Source organism: Ranitomeya variabilis, chromosome 2 (genome assembly GCF_051348905.1).
Source record: "Ranitomeya variabilis isolate aRanVar5 chromosome 2, aRanVar5.hap1, whole genome shotgun sequence".
In the NCBI taxonomy this organism is placed as follows: domain Eukaryota; kingdom Metazoa; phylum Chordata; class Amphibia; order Anura; family Dendrobatidae; genus Ranitomeya; species Ranitomeya variabilis.
This window is the reverse complement of record NC_135233.1, coordinates 900,051,354-900,075,097: the sequence shown is the minus strand read 5'-3', so window position 1 is coordinate 900,075,097 and position 23,744 is coordinate 900,051,354. Positions and strand designations below refer to the sequence as shown.

The 23,744-nt window shown below is 39.1% G+C and overlaps 1 protein-coding gene across 1 annotated transcript in view; it reads left to right on the top strand.

Moving 5' to 3' along the window:
* The window catches only part of NAALADL2 (N-acetylated alpha-linked acidic dipeptidase like 2), a 1,269,517-nt gene that overhangs the window by 1,040,507 nt on the left and 205,266 nt on the right, over positions 1 to 23,744 (top strand). Inside the window, exon 11 of the mRNA XM_077290507.1 lies at positions 4,687 to 4,782. Coding sequence (XP_077146622.1) covers positions 4,687 to 4,782 — 96 coding nt within the window. The remainder of the gene's footprint in view (positions 1 to 4,686; positions 4,783 to 23,744) is intronic.

Sequence of the window (23,744 nt, the reverse complement as noted above, 5' to 3'; positions counted from 1 at the left end):
CACAATGAGCAAATCAGGGTAACAGACAAAAGAAATTTAGGCTGTACAGTACTAATGGTAACAGACCTAGGGACCCTCTTAGTACGCTTAGGGCAATCAGAAATAGCATGAGCAGAATCACCACAGTAAAAACACAGGCCATTCTGACGTCTGAATTTCTGCCTTTCTGCTCTAGTCAAAATCCTATCACATTGCATAGGCTCAGGACTCTGCTCAGAGGACACTGCCATATGGTGCACAACCTTGTGCTCGCGCAGGCGCCGATCAATCTGAATGGCCAAAGACATTGACTCATAACATCTTTAAGGGCTTCAGAAAGACCCTGTCTGAAAATCACTGCCAGAGCATACTCATTCCATTTTATGAGCACAGACTACTTTCTACATTTCTGGCAGTATACTTCTGCTGCTTCCTGACTCTGACACAGAGCCAGCAAAGTTTTTTCTGCCTGATCCACAGAATTAGGCTCGTCATACAGCAATCCGAGCGCTTGAAAAAATGCGTCAATATTGAGCAATGCAGGATTTCCTGGCTCAAGGGAGAATGCCCAGTCCTGCGGGTCGCCACGCAGCAAAGAAATAACAATCTTCACCTGCTGAATGGGGTCACCAGAGGAACGGGGTCTCAGAGGAAAAAACAATCTGCAATTATTTTTAAAATTCAAAAATTTTGATCTATCCCCAGAAAATAAATCAGGAATAGGAATTCTAGGCTCTAATACCGGAGTCTGGACAACACAATCTTGGATACTCTGTACCCTTGCAGCGAGTTGATCCACGCGCAAGGACAGACCCTGAACCTCCATATCAGCACCAAAATCCTGAACCACCCCGAGATTAAGGGGAAAAAAAAAGACAAAGCAAGCTACAAAGGAAAAAAAATGACTCAGAACTTTCTTTTCCCTCTTTTGAGATGCATTTAACACATTGTGGGCCAGCTGTACTGTTATGACCTGGTGGTTAAGAGGCCACACTGATATGACCTGGTGGCTAAAACACAACATGGGACGAGCTCTGAGAAGGTGGTATCTCTACTGACCGCAATCCCTAATCCTAACAACAACACTAGTAATAGCCGTGGGATGTTCCTGACTCTCCCTAGACACCTCTTCACAGCCTAAGAATTAACTACCCCTAAAGAAGGAAACAGAAAGCTATCTTGCCTCAGAGAAAACCCCAAAAGGAAAGACAGCCCCCACAAATATTGGCTGTGAGTGGAGAGGGAAATGACATACACAGAAATGAAATCAGTTTTCAGCAAAGGAGGCCAATACTAAACTTGATAGACAGAGAGAAAAGGATACTGTGCGGTCAGTATTAAAAACTACAAAAATCCACGCAGAGTTTACAAAAAATGAACTCCACACCGACTCACGGTGTGGAGGGGCAAATCTGCTTCCCAGAGCTTCCAGCTAGCCTGAATATCACATAGTGACAAGCTGGACAAAAAGAGACATATTTACAAAGCAATAATGTCCAAAGCAAATGGACGAACAAGAACTAGCAGAACTTATCTTTTGCTGACAAGGACAGGCCATATGAGAAATCCAAGGAGAGAACAAAATCCAACCTAAGACATTGACAGCTGGCATGAACTAAAGCCCAGAGCAGGTTTAAATAACAAACTCAGGCAATGCGATCAGTGATGGCAGCTGCTACAGCTACCTAATGGAGCAGCAGTTCCACTCGAAACCACCAGAGGGAGCCCAAGGGCAGAACTCACAAAAATACCATTAGCAACCACAGGAGGGAGCTCCAGAACGGAATTCACAACAGTCCATGTACGGACCATGTTGGATGGATTGGCCACTGGTCTCCTAACCTGAACTTGACCACTTCATAGGCATATATGAGACTGTTTAGTTAGGGTGTTTACACACGATCTGGAATGACTCAGTATTTATTCAGGATTTGACGCAGGTGAAATATGCACCAAATCTGCATCTGAGATCACTGGCAGGTCACCTGCGTTTTTGATGCGATTTTTCATTGCATACTTTTTTTTCACTTAAAATAAAGATAATTGAAAGTTAACTTATGGGAAGGAAAAAAAAAGTGATTTCCTGTTTGCAGATATATTGGGGATATGTGCACACGGTCAGTAAACACTGCGGGTTGGACACTGCATACATCCACAGCATCCAACCTGCAGCGTCAAGCTGTTACAGTATAGTGAATGGGATTTCAAGTAATCCCATGTCCACTATGCGTGCACCAATGCCCGCAGCTCACCCGCAGAGATGGACATGTGGCGTGTCTTTTCAGGCTGCAGCATGTCAATTTATTTAGTGAAGACTCTCAGTCTCCACTGCCAAATTACCCAGACACTGCCGCAGGGAAGCCAGAGGCGTCCGTGCACGCATAGTGGGTATGGGATATCTTGAAATCTCATCCACTATGCTGTAACATCTTGCCTCGCTGTGTTGGATGCTGTGGATGTACGTAGCATCCAACCCACAGCATTTACTGACCGTGGGAACATGCCCTTAGATCAGGTTGGGAGACCCGCAGTCAGTCCATGCATCATGATCCAAACACGGATCGTGTGTCATGAATAGTGTTGAGCATTCCGATACCGCAAGTATCGGGTATCGGCCGATACTTGCGGGTATCGGAATTCCGATACCGAGATCCGATACTTTTGTGGTATCGGGTATCGGTATCGAAACAACATTAATGTGTAAAATAAAGAATTAAAATAAAAAATATTGCTATACTCACCTCTCCGACGCAGCCTGGACCTCACCGAGGGAACCGGCAGCATTCTTTGCTTAAAATGCGTGCTTTTCCTTCCTTCCGTAACGTCACGGCTTCTGATTGGTCGCGTGCCGCCCATGTGGCCGCGATGCGACCAATCACAGCAAGCCGTGACGTAATTTTCAGGTCCTTCTAGGCATTCAGTATTTTAAAATTACGTTCCGGCTTTGTGATTGGTCGCGTCGCGGTCACATGGGCGACGCGACCAATCACAAGCCGTGACGTCACGGGAGGCAGGAGACGCGCGCATTTTTAAAATTACGTCACGGCTTGTGATTGGTTGCGTGCCGCCCATGTGACCGCGACGCGACCAATCACAGCAAGCCGTGAAGTAATTTCAGGTCCTGAATGTAGAAATAGGCATCAGGACCTGAAATTACGTCACGTCACAGCAAGCCGGAACGTAATTTTAAAATACTGAATGCCTAGAAGGACCTGAAAATTACGTCACGGCTTGCTGTGATTGGTCGCGTCGCGGCCACATGGGCGGCACGTGACCAATCAGAAGCCGTGACGTCACGGAAGGAAGGAAAAGCGCGCATTTTAAGCAAAGAACGCTGCCGGTTCCCTCGGTGAGGTCCAGGCTGCGTCGGAGAGGTGAGTATAGCAATATTTTTTATTTTAACTCTTTATTTTACACATTAATATGGTTCCCAGGGCCTGAAGGAGAGTTTCCTCTCCTTCAGACCCTGGGAACCATCAGGGTTACCGTCCGATACTTGAGTCCCATTGACTTGTATTGGTATCGGGTATCGGTATCGGATTAGATCCGATACTTTGCCGGTATCGGCCGATACTTTCCGATACCGAAACTTTCAAGTATCGGACGGTATCGCTCAACACTATTCATGAATGTCTGAATTCGACCTAATTTAGCAACAAATTATGTTTCGATCTGTCTTACATTTTTTGCAATCTTCTCTTATTATGCTTTCAGTGTACAGGTTGATTAAATATTTTAATCATAGGCACTATCACCTTTGGCAGTCTGCTACTATTCTAACTTCTGTACTGAATATAGATTTCTCTGAATTTAATTTGTGTATCACATAATAAAATTAAAAAGTTTGAATAGGTATTACATGAACAGGTGCCCTACCGTTTGTATTATGTTTCTTCCAAACTCATTGGAGCCTTGTAATGATACTTTGCTAATGCATGCTGCCAAAAAATGCAGATAAATAGGATAATTATAATAATGTACAGAAAGTGGATAACATTTTAAGGATGTAAACATATGATATAATTCGCAATCTTGTGCCGTGCTGAGAAGCAATGTCTGGCATTGAGATGCCAAGAGAAGCCCCTATAATAGGACATGCTTAAATGGATGTTATTAACTTAAAAAAAAAAAAATTGTATGTAAAAACTTATGAAATTTTTGACAAACACATTAAAAGCACCCGCAAAATATATACCAGATATCTTTTAAGCAGTTGATTGTCCATATTGCTAGGGAAGGTCAATACATCTTTAAGAAAAAGTAATTAGCAATAAACATAAATAGATTTTTCCTTTCTGTCACAAGCTGCTTCCTCATTAGGATCACAGTCTGATTTTCTCCATCTCGGGGTCTGTCAGCATCAATCACATACTCATCTGGCATTTCCCTCTGCTGTAATATGATGGATTGCAATTTCACACTAATTTTATGTGAAAGAACAAAACCTTTGATCGATTGCATGTGATCATAGATTCTATAGAATGTAATGATTATGATGTACATTTTAATGATTGCAACATATGGCTCAAATTAATTTGTATTGCCATCCAGAACTTGTATATTTTATAGCACTGTCTTCGCTTTCAAGGTGAAGATCTCAAGGTGTTAGCACATTAAATATACAATTATTACATAAAGGTTGTGCAGTTCTAAATTAATGATCGGTGGTAGTAAACATAAATTGTAATAGTATTTATTTGATTTCAGACATCACACATCTATTCAGAAGCATTTTTCAATATAGAGGAAAAATCAAACCAGCAGATTGATGCTTTCATCCAACTTCATGAATATATTGCCAAGGTAAGAAAAAGCACCAATCAACCAGTGGTCCATGTATTATGAGCATAAATTACCAAGATTTTAAGGTGTGGTTGTGTCTTCTTTATTTAAATTATCAAACAAGAAAAGTAGGAATACAATATAACTGAACGCAATTTAGTACATCAATTTAAATGTCCAAAATTCTTTGCTTTGTATTCTTGTGGGTAAATCCACTTTGATCATTTATAAACATAGTCACCAGAAGCATGGATCCTTAAAAAGCAATAAGATTTTACTGCTTACCCTGTGAGGGAATATGGTCTAAGTAAGATTACAAGGTTTCAGGTCCCAAAAGCCACAAATTAAAGGCAAGTACATAGAGAGCAGGTGCAGGAGTCACAGCAAAGTATAAGAACTATACTGGGACTGCGGACATTAAAAAATAAACTAGAGAAGACATAAAAGGTGGAAATAAAATCCAGAAATACAATTACCATGTGACAATCCTGAAGAAGCAAGTTATAGATGAAATCTGAAAAGCCAGGTATTATGTTAAAAGAAGAGTGATAACACAGAATAGCCTCAAATTAATGGCAAGGAACACTGCTTTTATACATAAGCAATGAATGAACATCATTTTGAATCTGCAGCCAGAAATTCCATCTTTGCATTAATCAGCTTGCCATAGAAACCTGACGCTATGAGCAACCAAGAGATATTCCTTTTCTTGAAATATCATGTTGTGTAATCTGAAATGTTGGAGATGTTAGACTGTAAGATAGCAGTACAGAGGAGATACACATACATTTTCATATACAATAATTATATCCCCAACAATATCAATTGCTTTGAAACCAGTTTGTCTATACTTACAAATTGAATACAAAAAGAAATAACTTAGTTACACTGTCAATCTATCTGAATTTAAACTATACTTAATTAAATTAGACACAGGAGGCCATCCCTTCAGAAATTAAATATCAGATTTATAGGGCTGTCCTGTCCAAATTGGTCTGTGTGACAGTAGACTTATGAATCCCCTTAGCACTCGCACTGTGCACTGCGGGGATACACTGGTTTCTGAGCTGGGACCGGAGGATATGTATGCCTCATACATGCTCCTCGCCAGAGCCATACACTTGTCGGGCTCTGGCTGTTAGTATATACAGTATAACCCATATAAACCTTCCAGTCCAAGCTCAGAAACCAGGAAATCTTCGCAACGTACTGTGCGTGTGCTGGGGGAAATTCATAAGTCTGCAGTCACTCTGTTTGGCAGGACAACCCCTTAAAGGCTGGTTTCACACATTTGTATTTCCAAGTCCATATTTCATAGGAGCCTACATCCCAAAGCTCATGGTTTCAAAATGCAGAAAATATGGACCACAAAGTAATATTTACAGCAGTGATCAGTCTGCTTAAAATTTTCCAAGAGCTCATTGACATCTCATTGAGGAAGTAAAAGTAAGAACCTAGACAAAGCTTAAATGGGAGATGGGTATTTATGGAAGGCTTGCAAGGTGGAAACAACTGGTAGCCAAATTTTACCAATATGTTTCTCAGTGTCTTGTCTTAGATTTTCAAACGTGTCCTCTAAAATGACTCACCAGCCTTTTGGTTGTTTTGTGGATAGATGAATCAAAGTGCAATCTTTTGAAAATAAAAAAAAAATCCTTTATATTTAATATACAGTTAATACAGCATTCTACAAGAAGACTATAACTGCACCAGTCAAACATTGCTGTGTTGTGGAATTCTTTAGTATTTTAGAACTGACATGCTGTACATTTTGCTCTGAACTACAACATTTTGCCAATAAGCTCAGCTGGGGTATACAGGAATACATTGATCTGAATGTGAAGTGTGGCACATATTAAAAAATAAAATAGCTAAAATTACTGCTTAAAAAATGCATCTTTTTATTAAACATTAAAAATTTGCTATGTTTGGGATGAGAGATTTGGAGCTCAAAATTTATTTTTGGCTAGCTTGACTTTTCTTATTTTAAAAAGTAATAAATCAATATTTGGTAACCAATTACATATAACTTTATACTGGGAACATTTAAACTGTAAATAAGAAATACATTGTTTTCTTTGGAGGGAAGCTATGGTAAATCTAGCCCATTCCTGCTCAGTTTATCTGCTGCAAAATTTGATGTTGAGAGATTTACTATTTGATTTCTGTATAGCTTACTGTTGGACAGCTGTGATCATAATATCCCAACTTTGTAAAGATGAACAATCTGTTCATTCTAAAGGGAGTACTAATGGCAATCTGTTTATAGATATACTTTCTTTGTATGACTCCTTTTAAAGAGCTTGCTGTCTTCTCATGGTTAACTCTTTCATCCGAGTGATGTGATTTAAAGACATAAAATGCATTAGATTTTTCATCCATCATAGTATGTGATTTTATAGCTTTAGGGTCAAGAGTGTTGGAATTTCTATTACCTTTGCAAGTTTACTTGCATTAAATCATGGAATGCATTTCAGGTACCAGATTTGATATTGAATCCGCAAATATGTACTAATATTTGTGTAGACGCCCTGTACCCACTTCTCAGCCTGTGATATTAGTGTAACAGCAAAGCATTATCCCTTTCATGACCAGAGGTATTTTTGGTTTTGTGTTTTTGTTTTTTGCTACCCTTTTTCCCAGAGCCATAACTTTTTTATTTTTCCGTCAATATGGCTACTAGAGGGCTTGTTTTTTGTGGGATGAGATGTAATTTTCAACGCCACCATTTGTTTTAACATATCATGTTATGAGAAATGGGAAAAAAATTCAAAGCGTGGTGAAATTGCAAAAAAAGTGCAATCCCACAGTCTTTTTTTGTTTTGTTTTTTTACTAGGTTTACTAAATGCTAAAACTGACCTGCCATTATGATTCCCCAGGTCATTATGAGTTCATAGACACCAAACATGTCTAGGTACTTTTTTATCTAACTGGTGAAAAAAAAATGCCAAACTTTGTTAAAAAAAAGATCAATTGCTCCATTTTCCGATACCCGTGGTATCTCCATTTTTGTGATCTCGGGTCAGATGAGGGCTTATTTTTTTGCACACCGAGCTGATGTTTTGTAATGATACCATTTTGGTGCAGAAACAATCTTTAGATCGGCCGTTATTGCATTTTAATGCAATGTCAAGGCAACCAAAAAAACTTAATTCTGGCGTTTTGACTTTTTTCTCGCTACGCCGTTTAGCAATCAGGTTAATGCTTTTTTTATTGTTAGATTGGGCTATTCTGAATGCAACAATACCAAATATGTGTATGTTTGTCTTTTTATTGTTTTATTTTGAATGGAGCAAAGGGAGGGTGAATTGAACTTTTATTTTTTTTATATTTTTAAAAACATTTTTTTTAACTTTTGGCATGCTTCAATAGTCTATATTGGAGACTAGAAGCTGCCACAACCCAATTGGCTCTACTGCATAGAGGCGATGATCAGATCGTTGCTATGTAGCAGAATTACTTGCTATGTGCGCCGACCACTGGGTGACCCTCACAGCAATCCGGCAGTGACAACCATAGAGGTCTCCAGAAGACTTCTGGTTGTCAGGACAATGAACCGGTGAACCACGTTCACATGACGGGGTCACTGGTGGGCAGATTTCCGACCCGATGGCCGGAAGCGTGAGTTGAATGCCGTTGCCAGCATTTGACAGCAGTATTTAGCAGGTTAATAGCCATGGGTGGATTGCGATTCCACTCACGACTGTTTTGGTCACATGTGAGCTGTTGAAAACTGCTGACATGTACCAGAAAAAATGTGAGCTCACCGCCGGAGCCTACATCAAACGGGGTGAGTCTGACATTGGCGCACTATTACACTGGATGTCGGAAAGGGGTTAAACAGATAGATTTTTTTGTGTGTTTGTTTATTGAGAAAATGGACTATAAAGCATTTACTCTTGTTTTTATCCTAAATTTGGATATACCCATTCCTTTGCTCTTTTAATCTCCCCTCCTTGTCCTTCCCTTGCCCAACTATCCCATTACAATAAATAAAAAGTCTTAAGTATAGTTAAATATTGAAAGAAGATATACCTACAAGATAGAAGTGATATACCACATGCACAGCTTGTTGTTAAAAATTGTTTTCTTCTCTTTTTGGAAAAATTAATAAAAATATATTGAAACAAAATGAAGCATGTGGATGTCAGACTTACACCATGTATATACAGTATGTGTACTTAAATTCAGATCCAGATAAGTAAAAAGAATATTCAGAAAAAAATAAGTTAATGGTAGTAGAGTTGAGCAAGTCTATAAAAATTTAATTTGGGCAGAATCATTAGAATATCATTCTGCCCAAAATCAATTCTATATGAATAAATTCACTCAGAAAATAAACAGACTCTATGGCAATGAGGGAGGGAAGGGGATAAAAATTGACCTTTACACTTTCTTTTCCTCACCTGTCTTATTTTCCCTCCGCATCATGCTAATTACAGGCCACTGATTGCATCAGTGCAGTCATGTTTGGGAGTGGCCAATCATGGGCCTCTGACTCCAGTATCAAAATAGAGAATTGGAAAAAGAGAAGATTGGTTAGCTCTGGTTGCAGTGAAGGTAGCAAAAGAATGGATGAGGAAAGCTGAGCATAAATTTATTCATCATTGTGTTTTAAGTGTTTTTATTGAATTTTACATTTAAACAGGGATAGGAATGGTCATAGGAAAGGAGGAAAGGGAAGGTATGGGATACACAAGGGAAACAGTAAAAATAGAGAACCCTTGTACAATTTCTGAAAAATGATAATAATAAACTTAATACATAAAGAGAAAAAAAATACAATAAAATTCAACATAAAATTTAGGTACACAGCAAAGACTTGCCATACCTATTGCAAGGAGCTCAATGGAGAGATACCGAACACAACGCACCTCAACACACCTGCTCAATGTGAAACTTATTATTCCAAATTTTCCACTTTTTGGTATATTTATGAATATTGTTGTTAGCCACCGCGAATCTCCACTCTAAGTCACTATGCTGTCTTATCCTATCAAGGATATCCGAGAATTTGGGAACATCAGTTTTTTTCCACCAATAAGCTAGAGTCACCTTAACCACCAGGAGGACATGTATAATGACATACCTAACTGAACTATCGAGTGTTTCCATGTCCAGTGATAAGAGTGCTATCCCTGGAGTGATCCGAAAATCACTAGATAAATGATTAATGTGTTGCGACACCTGAGACCATAGTCTCTTAATTTTCGGGCAGCTCCAAAACAAATGAAGAAGGTTCCCCTGTTGACCACAATCTCTCCAACACAAAGAAGAATGCTCCGAATTAATATGCGACAGTCAAACTGGAGTATAATACCATCTCGACAAAACTTTGAAGTAACATTCGTGAAGAGACATTGATATGTTAGATTTATACGTGCTTCTGATGGCATTGTCCCAATGTTCCACCCGGATAGTCACTCCCAAATCTGACTCCCATTTTCTCATATAGGTATTTTTTACATTGTTAAGATCCCTGATAACAAGCCCACACAAATGACGCATGCTCCAGATATTTTTATTTTTAGGATTGCACAGCAGTGAAGAAAGAGTTTCAAAATCTAGAAACTTCCCTTTTATAATTTTGGTAATGCTCTCTTTTAACATGAAAAAAGACATCAGTTCAGAGGATGGAATGCCAAACTTAGCCCTGATCTCCTGAAAAGTTAGAAATTTGTTCCCATTATGTACATCTCCCACTCTCTTAACTCCTGATTTGTTCCATACCTCAGGCATAGTTAGATCCACTATCAGCGCCAAAAGAGATAATGGAATTTTCAGAACCTGCTCCATTTTCCTATAATTTTTATGTGGTTTGATAAGTTTCCTCCAGGCAAAGATCAATGACTGAAACACAGGGTGCGAGGAGTTTCTAGCTGAATTATGAAGGAGAAAGTCAAAGAAGATTTTCCTAACCGAATCCACTCCACTCATCTCCCTCTCTAAGCCTAGCCAAGCGGGCCCTGGCCCAGTACCACTGAACCAATGCCAACTCTGCTTAATCAAAGAAGCCAGATAGTATGCATAAACATTGGGTAAACCTGCACCCCCGTGAGACTTATGCTTGTGAAGAACATCTGCTGATATTCTGGCCCGTTTGCCGTTCCACACAAAAGAGTGAATCATAGCTTGGATCCTGTAAATACTCTGAATAGGCAGAATTACAGGCAAGGATCTGAAAATGTATAAAATTTTTGGCAGTATAAACGTCTTAATTGATAATATTCTTCCAAATATTGTGAGTTCTAACTTTGCAAAAAAAGAAAAATCCTTTGTAATTATACTAATAATAGAGTCCAAATTTACCCTAACCGTAGCTTGTATTGACCCCGCTATTTTAATGCCCAAATATGTTAGTTCTTTTTCTTCCCAAGTAAACTCAGATTGGCCTCTCAACTCGCCTACCTCCACGCTGTTCATATTAAACGTTATGAACTTAGATTTATGGTGGTTTATTTTAAAGTACGAGGCTTTGGAGAAGCTCTCTAGTTCACCTGAGAGAGCTTTGATAGAGTTAGCAGGGTCAAGTAACGTGAGAAATAGGTCATCAGCAAATAAGCCTATTTTATATTGACGTGAAGGTAGTATAAAACCCTTAATCTCCCTGCAAGCTCTAATTTTTTCTGCCAAAGATTCAATGGCCATGGCGAACAACAGAGGGGACAGAGGACATCCTTGTCTCGTTCCATTAGTTATATGAAACGAATTAGAGAAAAAATTATTGGCATAGATTCTGGCAGTGGGAGCCGAATAAAGTGCAAAGACTTTTGATACAAACTGTTCGTTAAATCCAAATTTCGTGAGAGTTGTCCTCAAATAAAGCCAATTCATTCTGTCAAATGCCTTTTCGGCATCCAGTGCCAGAAAAGCCAATTTAAATCCGGAACTCTTAGCCAAGTGCATCAGATTGATCACCCTTCTTGTTCCATCGGATGCCTGTCTCCCCTCTGTGAACCCAATCTGATCATCCAACAACAGATGCGGAAGAATACTTTTAAGGCGATCCGCCAATATCTTTGAATATATTTTGATGTCGCAATTAATGAGCGAGATCGGCCTATAATTCTGAATCCTCTCAGGATCCCCCCCCGTCTTTGGAATCATAACTATAGTGGCTTCTAACATTTCTGTAGGGAACGAACCCCGAGTGGATGCAGAATCAAAAACAGAGGCCAAATGGGAAGTCAATAGTTTTGAGAACGATTTATAATATTCCCCGGAGAAGCCATCCGGCCCCGGTGCTTTTAGGTTTGGTAACTTGGTAATGACCTTCATTATTTCCTTTTCTGTAAAGGGTCTATTAACAAACTCTAAGTCCGACTCACCAATCTTTGGAAGATTGACCCCCTGTAAAAAGGAATCTATTGTCTCCGAGTTCACCAGCGGAGTCGATGGGTCATCTCTTAAATTATACAATTTCTGGAAATATTCGGCAAACGAGCCAATTTATTCATCATTGTAACTCCTTCCCATATCCCAAAAAAAATACAGCAAAATTATGTTGGGCTTTCAAATTGAATCTAAAAAAAAAAAAATTTGTTGAGTCTGAATTTTTTATGATTTTGATTAGCTACAATTGATTTAATAATTTCTAATTAAAGAACTTAGAGTACATAAAGCATACTCATACATTGTATTTATAGTGTTAAGCCCCTTTTTTACCTTCTTTGTAAAAATTATAAAGCGTTGATTGCTAGTAAAGATATGCACACTTTTTGAAATTTTAATTTACTAGCTTTAGTGAATTTTTCCATAATATTTGATTCATAGCAAATTGCTTCTATGCAAATGGCAATGATGCAATACCTCCAATTGACCAGAAAAGACATGTTTAACACCCTGAGATCCTCTAAGATTGTACTGAAACCATTTTAGGCTCTTTAACACCAACAAAACTTTAGCAAAGCTTTAGTGAAGTTAAAATGAATCTTCCAAAATGTGTATGGAAATGTTCTGATACAAAATGTTAAATGTCTTTAATTGTATTTGGTTTTTTTTTGTAAATTCTTTATTTAAGGTAAAGACTGGGAACGTTACATACAATTTGTGACAGAGTAAGTAAACCAAATCCATTTCAATAATGACAATATGTAGACCCAGACTGACAACATTGGAGAAAGGTAGGGAAGGAGGAGGTGAAAAGGGGAGGGGAGAAGAAGGGCAAAGGAAAGGGAGGAGGGCCTGAATGGAAAAGTCTAGGGGGGAGAGAATAGAAAAGGGGGAGGGGAGAACAATTAACATAACAGATCAAACACACGTGAATATATCACTCAAGAAATAAACAGTACGGTAGTATAAAATCTCAAAATGGCAAGAACAAGTAAGTAGCAATATTAGGACGCCCCGGATCGAAACATTCTCCAGGGGAGCCAATTCGATACAAAACATTCATGGACATGCGCTTCCCAACTTGAGAGTTCCTCTAGTCTATAGATATGGTCAATTTTGTTAAACCATTCACTTGGTGTTGGAGGGGATTCACTCTTCCAATGAGTGGTTATTAAATGCTTTGCCGCACTAAGCATTAGGGGGAGAAGGCCATGTCTGTGTGGTCTGAAATTATTTGTCGGGCACGAGAGAATAGCCTCAACGGCTAGTAGGTTGGTTTTGGTTAGTTTTAGCTTTTTAAATGTTGAGTTAATTCCCTTCCAGAACTTTCTGATGATAGGGCATTCCCAAAATATGTGTGCATGGTTCCCTTGGGTGGCCCGACACCGCCAACACAAGTCAGAGTCAGACAAACCAAGATGATGGAGCTTGACCGGTGTCATATGCCATCTGGTTAATATCTTATATGAGTTTTCCTGCAGCAGGATACATTGAGAAAAGCCTCGGGCAAACTTCAACATCTTAGAAATCTGGTCATCTGAGAAAGTAAAATTTAGTTCAGATTCCCAAGAGTATATAAAAGAGGGTTTAGAGGGTTGAGAAGGAGTAATGAGTCAGGAGTACATGCGGGATATCATTTTATATCTAGCTGAACCTGTTTTAAGCATGAGATCTAGCCATGACCAGTTGGACTTGTGTGCGAACCGATCTCTGAATTGCGTAAGTATACGTTTAGTGTGTTGTTCTTGTAAATAATTTCTTGGGGATGCTAGGGCGTTGCTGGGCCAAATATTATTTTTGAGGATTTTACCCTCGTAAAAATTAGAGAGAGAATCCATAGGGAGCTTCGACCACAAGTTATATGAGTCCTCAAAGTTAGGATTGATTAAATAAGGAATGACTGCAATAGGAGTTAAGGATGATGGGAATGATTCTGGAGGCAGTTCGTTCAAAGCAGAACGTCTAATATGTAGGGTAGCTAAAGTTATTTCATCTAGACCCAACGAAGCCATTGGTTTTGAACGCGACCACAAGAATGGAATTCCCCCATTGTCCAACAGAGCCATGTCTACCGTGTCTAGTATGCCTTTCTCAAGGCCAACTGTAATTCTCAGCCATCTAATTAAATGTATGGCTTTGTAATAGATGTGTGGGTCAGGTAATCCCAAACCACCGCTTGAGGTGGGGTATGATAAAAGTTTAAAAGGTAGCCTAGCTGGTTTATTTCTCCATATAAATTTAGATATTAAGGTTCTTATATTTTTGAAGAAGGTGAGGGGGAGACGAATGGGTACCATATTCATAAAGTACAATATTAAAGGCATAAGGTAGGCTTTAAATACGTTGACACGTCCTATCCACGATAAAGTGGGTAAATTATATGATTTAATCTGAGTGTCTATTTTCTTTAGTAAGGGTGAAAAGTTAGAGCTGAATAGGTCTATGGGGTCTCTGGTAATCCAGATGCCCAAATATTTTATGGAGGATATGGACCAAGAGAAGGGTGTTAGTTTACGTAGATTGGTTAGCTGCAAGTCGGATAGGGAAATGTTGAGAGCTTCCGATTTGGTATTGTTAATTTTGAAATTTGATAATTTGCCAAAATAGTTAAGTATATTGATGATAATGGGAAAAGCTTCAAACGGGTTAGAAATAAGAAAAAGCAGGTCATCTGCGAATGCCAATGTTTTTATTTCTAATCTACCTATCCATAATCCCTGTACTTGATTTTCTTGTCTAATTCTCTGTATTAGCGTTTCGATAACCAATATAAACAAAGATGGTGATAAGGGGCATCCCTGCCGGGTGCCGTTACTAATATTAAAAGCATCAGATAAAACACCATTCACTCGGACTCTGGCAGTGGGAAGGGAGTAAAGGGACAAGACCGCTGTAATAAACTGGGGAGGAAAGCCAAACCTATGCAAGACCCTCTCCATATATCTCCAGCTTACCCTATCAAACGCCTTCTCGGCATCAGTAGATAGAAGAGTCAATGGTAAATTCCGCTTTCTAGCATACATTATAGATTGGAGAACTTTAGTTGAATTATCCTTGCCCTCCCTTCCCTGCAAGAAACCCACTTGGTCCGAGTGAATCAATTTGGGGAGTAGGTTACCTAACCTAGTCGCTAAGAGTTTTGCCCATAGCTTCGTGTCTGTGTTGAGGAGGGATATAGGTCTATAGCTAGAGCAAAAATTGGGAACTTTACCTTCTTTTGGCAACACTGTAATAAAAGCTTCCAAGGCTTGTTTTGGGAGGGGTTGCCCTGCCAGGAAAGAATTAAATAATGTCACTATATGGGGTAGTAGGGCCTTTATTAGTTTCTTGTAGTAAATGATGGGAAGGCCATCAGGGCCCGGGGCCTTCCCATTAGGAATGTTAGAAAGAGTTTCTAGTACCTCTTCAGGGGTGATTGGGGCAATTAAAGGTCTTTAATTGTATTTGTAAACAGATAATAAATGGTGGAAACTAGCAGCCTGTTGTAGTGTCTTGGTATGTTGTCGCTTGGCATATTTAAATAGAATTGTCACAGACAGGCTTTTTGCTAGCTACTCCATCTATAAGGTCCCTGCGCAGGGATGTGGACTTACACAGGGGCTTTGGGTTGAGTCCACCGTATAGCTACTGGCCGTTGTATCAGGCTAGAATGGACAGAACAAAACTAGGAAGTTCAGATAAGGGAAAAATCATCATGCAGAAAAATAGTAAATGAGCTGAGGTCTGAAACAGGAATGATCATTATAACAACATAACAACATAAGCACAAAGGTGGAACCAGGTAAGGCAGAATTTACAATTGGCAGGAGGAGACAGGGATTCAGAAATGTATACAATAATCAGTCTTTCCCATAGTAGAGCATTAATACTAAACAAAATAAGAAATAACCCCCAAGCTCCCTGCCTGGACAGCACCACAAGTGTCCGAGAATTAATTAGGACTTAAGGACAACCTCAGGGCTCCATTTCCCTCTCTTGTCTATACTATTACTTTTGCTGTTTTGTTAAATACATAGTGAAGAAAAGGTTTTAAAACTTTGGTTAGTGCAATTTCTACTCTTTATACTTATTCTGCTCATTAAGAGTTCAATTTCCTTTGTCAGTGGTCAACGCCTAACCTAGTTGACCATTCATTTTTTAAATGATGCACACAGGGTTCTGGATGTAGTGATGATTATTTATTATTGTGTAACTAGCACTCTATGCCCTATCAATTTTGCAAGATTCTGTGCCTATCGTGATGCCCAAAACACAGGAAACAGAAGTCATAAGTCAGGGTTTCATTCCTTTCTTAATCACTCTCTACAATCATGCGATATAGTGACTAAAGACAACAATTAAACAATCTTTTATTTTCTGAGTCCTGAGCAGGGGCCAAATGTTGTCAAGGGTTCTGCCAGGGTACTTTACACCTGTGGAACACAAAGAAAAAAATTACAAAAAAAAATAAATTTGGTTAAAGAAAATTGCGGTAATAGAAGACCAACAATTGTATTTAAATACATTTTATCTTTTTTTGTGGCCAGCTCTGAGCTTATGCCCAAGACTGCGTAGGGTCCTATCTGGGAAAATCACTTAAGATTACACTCAAAGACTTATTTTCAATAAACACAATGGTCAAGCAGAGACAGTAAAGGATATTGCAGTTTTAGAAGCTCATGTATTTTCTTTGAGACATGTGTTTGCCTTTTGTGCTCAACCCTGTGAAGGAAAGGCAATTGTGACATGAATTTCATGATACTACTGTACTGTCCAAATGGCTGGATTCTGTGGTGGAAGTGCTGCTGATTGTGGCTCCCACATTTTTTTATACCCTACTCGATCTATTGACATTGACATGTTTCTTTTGCCCTACATTAACACATGTGAGGCTGTGGCCTCTGATACAGCTAGAGGGCTCTGTTTGTTCTCCCCAGAATGTGCATGCAGACGGATGAAGTCCATAAGTGTGCATGAGAGTCACGGATTTCTGGTCCAGGTTTTCCATGTGGCTGAAGGCCACAGGTTTGTGTGTGTTTAAAAACCCTGCAGTAAGGGGTGTGGATGTGCCAGGTGTCAGGCCGTGTCAGGTGTGTGAGGTGCACGTCAGTGTCAGTCTGGTGTGTTCTGGTCTGCAGAGTGCATGGAGGCACATGCCAGCAGAGCCAGCACCCAGGGCAGCTGAATAGCCTGGCACCCGCAGCGTACAGAGATACAAGTCGTCCATGGTACTGGTCTCGGATGTGGACAGTCCTGTGCCCAGAGGTGGATGTCCTGTGCCCGATGGGGTCAGATGTGGACAGTCCTGTGCCCGGAGGTGGATCTCCTGTGCCCAAAAGAGGACTAGCATGTGCAACAATTGCAAACAGGTGGATATGGTGCCTGGCTGCTATCCAGAGGATATCCTGAACTGTGTACGACTGTGTGAGTAAAGAGTCTGTAAAGAGACTGTGATACAGTGATGCAGGACACCCACGAGAACTAGTCAGAGGAGGGCTGGCATGTGTAGTGTCTGCAACATATGAGGCTGTGTATATGGAGACATATAGAGACTGTGAGATGGCGTGCGGTCCCCCAGAGAAACTGTTCAAGGGAAGTCTGGCCTGTTTAGGGACCGCAAATCTAAAGCCATGTGATATGTATTGCTTTGAACCGGTGTAAACTGGTCACTGATAATATCCACTGAAGTTATATGCATTTATGTGAATTGGACTTTAATGCTGTGAAGAAACACATTAAAAGAAACTTTTGTGTTTGAATTTGTGGGTTACTGCTTATTCACTGCGTACGATGCTACTGCAGCTTTACACACACTTTAATTAAGTTTTGAGAAACTTTTCACCCTCATTATTCAATCCTTGCCAAAAAGGATGGAACAAGAAATGCTAGGTAGGTACACATCCCAAAGCTTAGTATAGCTGTGTTAAGCTGTGCATTAGGGTAGCATGTATGGATGTACAATATATGTACGGGTTTGTGAACCCATTGAAGGGCCTGAGAAGCGCGAAACGGCCGTCGTTCGAGCCTGTACACTCCATTGTATGTGCACCCCCGAGCCGTGAAGATTTTAATGCTATAAAGATTTACCTGCTTTGAAGATTAGTGAGTGCTGCCACTTTCTTCCACATATGATATATATATATATATATATATATATATATATATATATATATATATATATATATATATTACATCGATAGATAGAAGAAAAGAAGGCAAGTCTGCAGCTGCGGTAGTGTAAAATCACAGCAGGTGCCGACAGAATAGAAGGGATGAATTACAAGCAGTAAATACAAGTAGAATAGGTAGATATATAGATTTCAGTGACAAATACAATTAGTACAGTGTGTGTGCAGCTTACTGTACATGAATTTAATTAATAAAAGGTTATTTTTCTGAAAAAAATGGCATAGGCTCCCACGTAATTTTCATATCTAGCAGTAAGAAAGCCGACATCTAGGGCAGATGTTTATAGCCTGGGAAGTGGTTAATACCCTTGGAGCTTCCCATGCTATTAATATCAGCTCAAAACTGTATACTTAGCCTTTACTGGCTATTAAAATGAGGGACCCTAAAAAAAATTACATAGGTCCCCTTTAATAATAACCAGCAAAGGCTATGCAGACAGCTGCAGGCTGATATTAATACCCTAGGAAGGAGCCATGGATACTAACCCCCTAGCCTGAAATCATCATCTCTCAGCCGCCCCAGAAAAAAATATCTAAGATGCGTCAATTCTGGCACTTAGCCTCACATCTTCCCACTTGTCCTGTAGTGGTGGCAATTTGAGGAAGTTGATATGACCTTTGTATTGTCAGGTGACATGAAGCCCCAAGGTTAGTAAAGGAGAGGCGTCAATAAGACGCCCCCATTACTAACCCCATAGTTATATTGTAAGTTAACCCAGAAACTCAGAAAAAGTACATTATTTGAAAAAATGATAAAGACTCCTTTAATAATCTTTATTAAACCTTACCTTACCTCCGTCCTCACCTAATTCCACCAAAGCCCTCTTTCTCCTGTAATAAACCAAAAATAATAAAACAACAATATCCCTCACCTATCCGTCGTTCTGTCCCATGCTGTATTCTATGTCTGGGGGAGAAATAGTTTTCAACCACTGGTGAATGAGCTGCTGTGAGCGCAGCCTCAGTGACTAGCAGTGATGTCACTGAGGCTGTGTTCCCAGCCGGGCTGAACTATGGTGACCTCGATGAGATCTCTGCTAGCACCGTGAGAAAGTTGCATAGTGCAGAAGCAAGTTCACTGGGAGAATTTCACTGAAGAACTCGCCTCTACACTATGCGACTTTGTCACGGTGCTAGCGACGATCTTAACAAGGTCACCGCAGCTCAGCTTGGCTGGGAATGGAGCCTCAGTGATGTCACTGCTAGTCACTGAAGCTGCGCTTGCAGCAGTTCAGTCACCAGTGGTACTTAGCCTAGTCACATCTTGTCACCGTCCAGGTTGAAAACTATTTCTTCCTCAGACACGGATTATGGCATGGGACAGAGTGACAGACAGATATGGTATATTATTTTCTTATTTTAGTTTTATTACAGGAGAACGAGGGCTTTGGCGGAATTAGGCGATGTTGTAAGTATGGTTTAATAAAGATTATTAAAGGAGTTTTTTCAATTAAAGAACTTTATTCTTGGTGTGTGTGTTTCAATACAATGTGACTATGGGGTTAGTAATGGATATGTGTCTTATGGATGCCTCTCCATTACTAATCCGTGGGCTTGAAGTCACCTGACAATACAAAGGTGACATCAACCCCACAAATATGAAGCCCACTTGTCACCACTGCAGAGCAACTGGAAAGAGCAGAGCAAACCACCAGAATTGGCTCATCTAATAGATGTGCCTTTTCTGAGCAGCTGTGGGCTGCTATTTTTAGGCTGGGGGGCCAATATCCATGGCCCCTTACCAGCCTGAGAATACCAGCCCTCAGCTGTCTGCTTTAGCAAGAATGGAGGGGACCCAAGGCCATTTTTTTAAATTATTTAGATAATTAAAAATACGGCATGGGGACCCCTGTATTCTTGATAACCAACCTTGCTGAAGCTGACAGCTCAGTTTTGCAGCCCCCAGCTGTGAATTTTGCCTGGCTGGTTATCAAAAATACAGGGGAACCCACACAGGTTTTTTTTTATTATTTATTTACAGTGCAGGAGCTGCTGATGAATACTCCCATCTACCGCTGCTGCTCTCACTGTTATTAGCGGCAGCAAGTGTCAGCTGATGAGAGCTGTAGTCCCATCAGCTGACACCAATGACCGGACATAAACTTTTTACCTCCGATCACAGATGAGTGCTCACTCTGTCTTCTGGGAACCACAGCTATCTGAATGGCAAGGATGATTTCACCGCCGATCAGAAGCGCTACGCCGGTGTTTCCCACGCTGTCACACTGCTTGGGAAGCACCAGTTTTTGTGCTGTGCATGTTCAGCTATATTCAGCAATTTAATCAACAATTAAATCAGCAAATATTGCAAATTTGGCGACCGGAGAGCCGAACGGAGCATTGAAATATTTGCTCATCTCTACTCACAAAGTCCCTTTTGCTCTTATTAAAAGACCAATACTAACAATTACTTGCAGTAATTGTGGGCTCCTTTGGATCATTTGCATGGGGCCCATGAGCTTCAAGTTATGCCACTGCCAATAATGTTGTTATTTATGTCAATTGGTGCTTTCTTACAACACACTGATATATTTACCTTATCCTACTTTCTCTATTTGAACTATACAAATCTTTATCCATCTTGTTCAATTTGTCCAGTACAATCCATTTCATTTATACCTTATGGTCATCCTTGCCAGTTGGTGATTCTTGCACTTCTTACTTTCCAATCAGCAGTATACTGAATATGTCTTTTGTCTTAACTCTAGTTGACATAATCATGTAAGTATACTAAGCAACATAACAAATTTTGAAATCTGGACTTTTACAGTTAATCATTGCAAATGAAGCAATCAGAAAAACACACAATTGCAATATGTATGTGTATATATATATATATATATATATATATATATATATATATATATATATATATATATATACTGTATATATGTATTTATATACATATATATGTATATATAGTGCATATATACAGTATGTGTTTATGTATACAGTATATATAATATATGTTTGTGTGTGCATCTTTAATTGGTGGTTGAGAATTGCTTGAATATTTGCTTGATGATAAATTGAAGATGGCAAAAAGCTATGAATATTTCTCACTTTTTTAATGATGTAGAACTCCCATAACAGAGACTTCTTCCCAATATATTATTATTAAAGTAATCTTTCTGCATTTAAAGTACAATTTCTAAAACCAAGTGTCACATCAGATTAACATTGCCCTTAAAACAAGCTTTTTAAAGCCACTTATGTAAAAGAAAATACATTTCAAATTACACTCTTGACTTTTGGTGACTAGCTTGATTTGAATTATGCAACATCTCCTGGAACATTTAATGTAATTGGTATTTTAAACTTGAGTGAACATATTACTTGTAGGCTAAATCATTATATAAACTTAAAATTAGACTTAAAATTGCAGACATGCAGGTCCACTCAGGTTTTGTCAATACTCTGTTTTGATTACAAGTATTCAAAGACTTTTCCTGATCTGCAAATGGGTTTTGAATTCTGCTTTGGAAGCTGGAAATTGTATCTACTGACAAGGAGACATAGACAAATTATACATTGATATTTACTAAAAATACACCCAAATTCTGTCATGTTCTACATGACTAAGATCCATGTGACAGGTACATGTACATGTTATACATTATTCAAGAATACCCCTGAAATAAATGTGTCTGTGAGACTACTTTGAAGATATTGTATTGGCATAGAACACTAGGGGTGTTATGACTTGAAGGGCATCTGTCAGCAGATTTTTGCTATGTATTATGAGATCAGCATAATATAGGGCAAGAGAACCTGATTCCAGCTATGTATCACTTACTGGACTGCTTTGGTGTAATTTTGATAGACTACTTGTTTTCTCTGTTATAGATGTGTCAAGTGGTCAGAACGCTGAGCTGTGTATAACCTCACTCATAGCCCTGATTGGCGTCTACCTGTGTACATTGTCAGCAAGGTGCCTGTTAGTGGCTTGAGACCTAGTCAAGCATTGATAATATCCCGCACATAAAACAATGATTGTATTGAAACTACATCACACAGCTTAATAAGTGACACATCCCTGGAATCAATATCACTTATCCTATATTATGCTTATCTCATATTAAATAGCAACAACCTTCTGAATTATTCATTTTAAAATTTTGGGGGGATAAATGACAAGTTTGCATTAATAGATAAGGTGGTCTTGGGCATGATGCACAGACTAAATTGTGTAGTAAATTGTTTAGCAGCAATCTAATTCGTATTGGGGGGGCTTAAGTTTATGTGTCCCTGGCGCAATATTCTTGGTTGTTATTACAAGTCCAGATCAGCTTATAGAATGGATGAAGAAGATGTAGATCCATTTTCTTTCATTAACAATAGGCACGTGGAAAATGAATAGCAATCTAGGTTGCAATTGTGGTTTTAATTTGTTAATATTCCCATATTTCCTTCATTCCAGTACTTTTAACTAGAATCTACTGAACTCCACCTTAAACCCAGTTTCATATATCCATTTTATGGACTGTGATGTACAGACTTACCACGGGTTTCCTGACCCAAACTCAACAGTATATTTAAACCATGCCTATGGTAACATGAAGCCTAAGCAAGACCTGCAATATATAATCGTACCTATCACATCTATAGGAATTTTTAATGGTTGTAAGCATTAGAACCAACAGTCAGTGGTTAAAGATGCCGCTCACTCTGCACTGAGCGGTGACTGAAGCCGAGCCTGCCCACCCCTATGACTGAAAGTCCGAAGCTTCTGGATGGAATAAAGCAAATTTCTACCCAGCAGCGGAGCTCTCACTGAGCATGCCAAGCAGCATTAAAATGATAAACTGCAGATTAACCCCATATCTGCAGATTAATAGCGTTTTTTTCATGACAAGTTTCCTTTAAGAGCAGAATTTTCTTGCAGTAACTGAAACTCTTTCCCTTTCCAGGCACTTCCAATGTAATATCTTCTCTTTCATTATTGGTCTTTGCTTATGACCCTTTTTAACTCACTGATTATTGTTTGTACAGCTTTGTATTTTACTTTTATGAATTCTGTGAAGATTATGAGGATTAGACCTTGTTATTGATTGAAGTGACTTAATTTTCAACATTTCAAACTTTAATCATTTGATCTCCTATTTCGGCATTTGAAATGCATTTTCTAAAAATATTTTATCAATATTTTCTTGCAAAGACTTATGCTTGATTCTCTAAGTCACCATGCTATCAGAAAGCATTTGTGCAAGAACGTTCCTTTAACTATCAAAGCAAAGCTTAATCTTACCCCTTTGTAATATATTCTACAACAATTCAGTTTAGTATTGAAGCTATAGCCATTATTCTTACTTATTTCCCTTAATCAAGATGCCAAGGTTGACTAGCTCCTTTACGTTCTTCCAATTTGCATTATTTTGTGTGGATCATAAAAGTTTTAAACCATTTCTATGGTATATTATTCCCTTTATCTATGGTAGCACCTAAAGGCACTTATAACATTCATCAAAAATATTCATAGAATT